We start from the raw sequence: 3117 nt of genomic DNA, 5'->3' as shown, positions 1-3117 counted from the left end.
GGTCTATAACTTCTATAGGTCCCAGAATGGAGGGAGTGTGATCTCCCTTCATAAGGAACTGCTCTTTTCAACTCCTACATGGAAAAGATCTTCTCTCCAAAGATTAAAAGGCCATCTCTTTATTTGTCATTTTCTTGGAGCTCAATCCAGTCAGTAGGACAGAGTGGGTTTTCAAAGCAAAAATGAATTACATTTTTAAAAAGTGATTTGGTGATATTTATAAAAGTTTGCAAATTTATAGCTGTTTTGGCCCATCAAATCCACATTGTAAAACCTACTGTGCAGGAATTAAAAGCACAATATTTATATTTGTATAAAACTAGTTTCTTTATTTAGCATACTTCAAGGGACAAAAAACTAACAAACACTAGTATGGCCACCAATAAACAAATTTAAAGAAATGTTTACACCCAATATTAACAAATATTATACATCTATGAAAAAGAATAAAACATTATATGTGATGATAGCCCTAATATATTATCAAATATGTAGAAATTAAGAGGTAAAGCATACTCAATACCAAGAAATGCAAACTGTTGCCACCATTCGTTATATTTAAACAGAGTTTAGTCAGGCAGCGACCAAATAGCACATAGCTTCTCAGCACAGTCAGAATATATGTGAATCCACCTTTCTTCGCCACAATTTCATCAAAGCTCTTTTCATCTCACTGTTTCTCAAGCTGTAGATCAGTGGATTCAACAGAGGTGTAAGGAGTGAGTAGGACAATGACATCACCTTCTTGGTTTCTGGGGAATAGCCAGATTTGGGTTGTAAATAAGTCATACTGGCTGTGCCATAGAAGAGGGTCACAGACGTGAGATGGGAGGCACAGGTGGAAAAGGCCTTTTGCCTCCCGGTGGCCGATGGCATCTTCAGGATGGCAAAGAGAATCCGAACATAAGACAAGAGGATCAACACGAAAGGAACCATGATAATCAAAACAGTGCCAGTGAACGCATAGATTTCAAACAGAAAGGTGTCTGCGCATGCAAGTTCTAGCACTGCTGGGGTTTCACAAGAGATGTGATTGATTTCATTGGGGCCACAGAAGGGAAAACTGAAAACCCATGTGGTCTGCACAGTACCTAACATAAAACCTAAGAGCCATGAAATTATAAGTAATTTCATGAAAACCCTTTTGTTCATAATCATTGGGTAGCTCAGAGGATGGCAGATTGCAGCAAATCGGTCATAAGCCATCGCCCCCAGGAGAAAACATTCAGTCCCACCAAAAAAAAGAATAAAATACATCTGTGCAAAACAGCTCACAAATGAAATTGACGTTTTCTCAGTGGAGAGGACCACCAGCATTTCAGGCATAATGACTGCACTGAAACTCACATCCACCACAGACAGGTTCTGCAGGAACAGGTACATGGGAACGTGGAGGCTCTGTTCCAGGGAGATGATGACTATAATGATGGCATTTCCCATCAGAGTCCCAAGGTAAACAACCAAGAAAACCCCAAAGAGCTGCTCTTGGAGTTCAGGAAAGTTAGAAAAGCCCAAGAGGATGAATTCAACCACAGAGCTTTGATTTTGCCTTTTCATTTCAGTGGTGGAGAGTATATTATTTTTGTGGACATATGTATATAAATTATGAAGTCACGGTCCAAAAGCTAAGAATCTGTGTCTGAAATTCACCCCAGATACTCTTGACAGAAGACATAAAAAGGAACACATCCTGACTAAATTCAGTTTGGCAATTTTGGAAATGGCCAATTACTTGGATTAATAAGCTTTTAAAATAAAAAGGAGGAAGTAAAGAATACTGGCTCAGAAGTCTTGTCTGAAAAGCAAAACATAATATCAAAATGTTTTTGCAACTTAATATAATTTGATTTTAAACATAGACTTAAAACAAACATAGATATTTTATAACCGAGGTTCCATTCCCATCACATTGCTATCACTATCACCTCTTGTTCTCAATTTTATATAAATAGGTATTTTTAAAACTACAAAAAATAAAGTCTTAAAAAGTATACAAAGGGGAAAGGTACACAACAAATTTTAAAACAGCCTAATGAATCAGTGTTATAGCACAGTTGATTAACATTTATTATAAATATTCATCATGTTCAAAATACCTGTATGAAACTTGGTTAAATATGAAAACTCTGCAGGAACCTACAAATGGGTTTCTAGTTAGATGTACCTATCTTAGATGATCTGTAAATAGGGTCTATTGCCTTCAGGCTTATTGATTTTTGTAAAGGCTGTCATGGCCAATTACATTGAGATTGGTCTACATGGGAAATATTAAGGGCCAGTTCTCTATGGCTAATCCTTGTGACCATGATAGTGAAGAATCACCCAATTTTGATCATTCTAAATCTGTGATTTGAACATTTACTCTCTGTCTCTCTCTGTCTTTCCTCTCTCTCCTTTTATCCTTCTCACGAGTTAATGTAATCATTAATTATTCAACAAACACTGATTGAGCACCTACCATTTTCTAGGTTAGGAATCTCAAGGACACAATGGATTCCTCATTTCAATAGACAGCTGGAAACGCTATATAAAATAGCATTCCACTGTTATGTCAGTACTCCAATATTATGTCTTGTTCTGTGTTTCTCCATTATCATTATCTCCATTTCTCCTTTATCATTACCAGCAGACAGTGTATCTATATATTAATGAGGCAGATATGATTTACACGTATACACAAGTATAAATTACATATATATAATATTTATAGATTATACATGTGTAAAATCTAACTCCATCTCTAAAATCTAAACTCCAGGAATACAAAATTTTGGGTTTTTTTCCATGCTATTTTCCCAATGTCTACAACAGCCCATACCCCATAAATGATACTAAACCAACATTTTGTGAATAATGTAATTAAAAAAATGAGGAAATCCAATATATATGTAAGGAATCCAATGTTGAAAAGAGTGAAACCAAAAACAACACAGTTAGGAAGCAGAGGTAGTAACAAGGGACTATTAGGTATTTCTGTGAGAGAGCCAACTCTTCTGAATGGAAAAGGGGGGCGAACAACTACAACCATAGCATGTCACCACTAGAAGGTACAGTAGGTGGAAGAAGGCATAAGGAGGAGGGAGGACTCATTCAAGTCAAAAGTATTGGATGACATCC

The 3117-nt window shown here is 36.3% G+C and overlaps 1 protein-coding gene across 1 annotated transcript; it reads right to left on the bottom strand.

The window, feature by feature from the left end:
* Nucleotides 1-612: 612 nt before the first annotated feature.
* On the bottom strand, nt 613-1557 carry LOC109271037 (olfactory receptor 10A3-like). Its single transcript, XM_019456069.2, has one exon. It carries the CDS (start codon nt 1555-1557, stop codon nt 613-615), a length of 945 nt encoding a protein of 314 aa, XP_019311614.2.
* Between the last annotated feature and the right edge of the window lie 1560 nt (nt 1558-3117).

Source organism: Panthera pardus, unplaced genomic scaffold (assembly GCF_024362965.1).
Source record: "Panthera pardus isolate Hobbes unplaced genomic scaffold, ASM2436296v1 HiC_scaffold_12, whole genome shotgun sequence".
In the NCBI taxonomy this organism is placed as follows: domain Eukaryota; kingdom Metazoa; phylum Chordata; class Mammalia; order Carnivora; family Felidae; genus Panthera; species Panthera pardus.
The sequence above is the reverse complement of the archived record's forward strand: the minus strand, read 5'-3'. Positions and strand labels throughout refer to the sequence as shown.

Excerpts from the sequence above, each read along its gene's own strand:
- LOC109271037 (XM_019456069.2), bottom strand. The coding sequence starts at position 1,557 with ATGAAAAGGCAAAATCAAAGCTCTGTGGTTGAATTCATCCTCTTGGGC.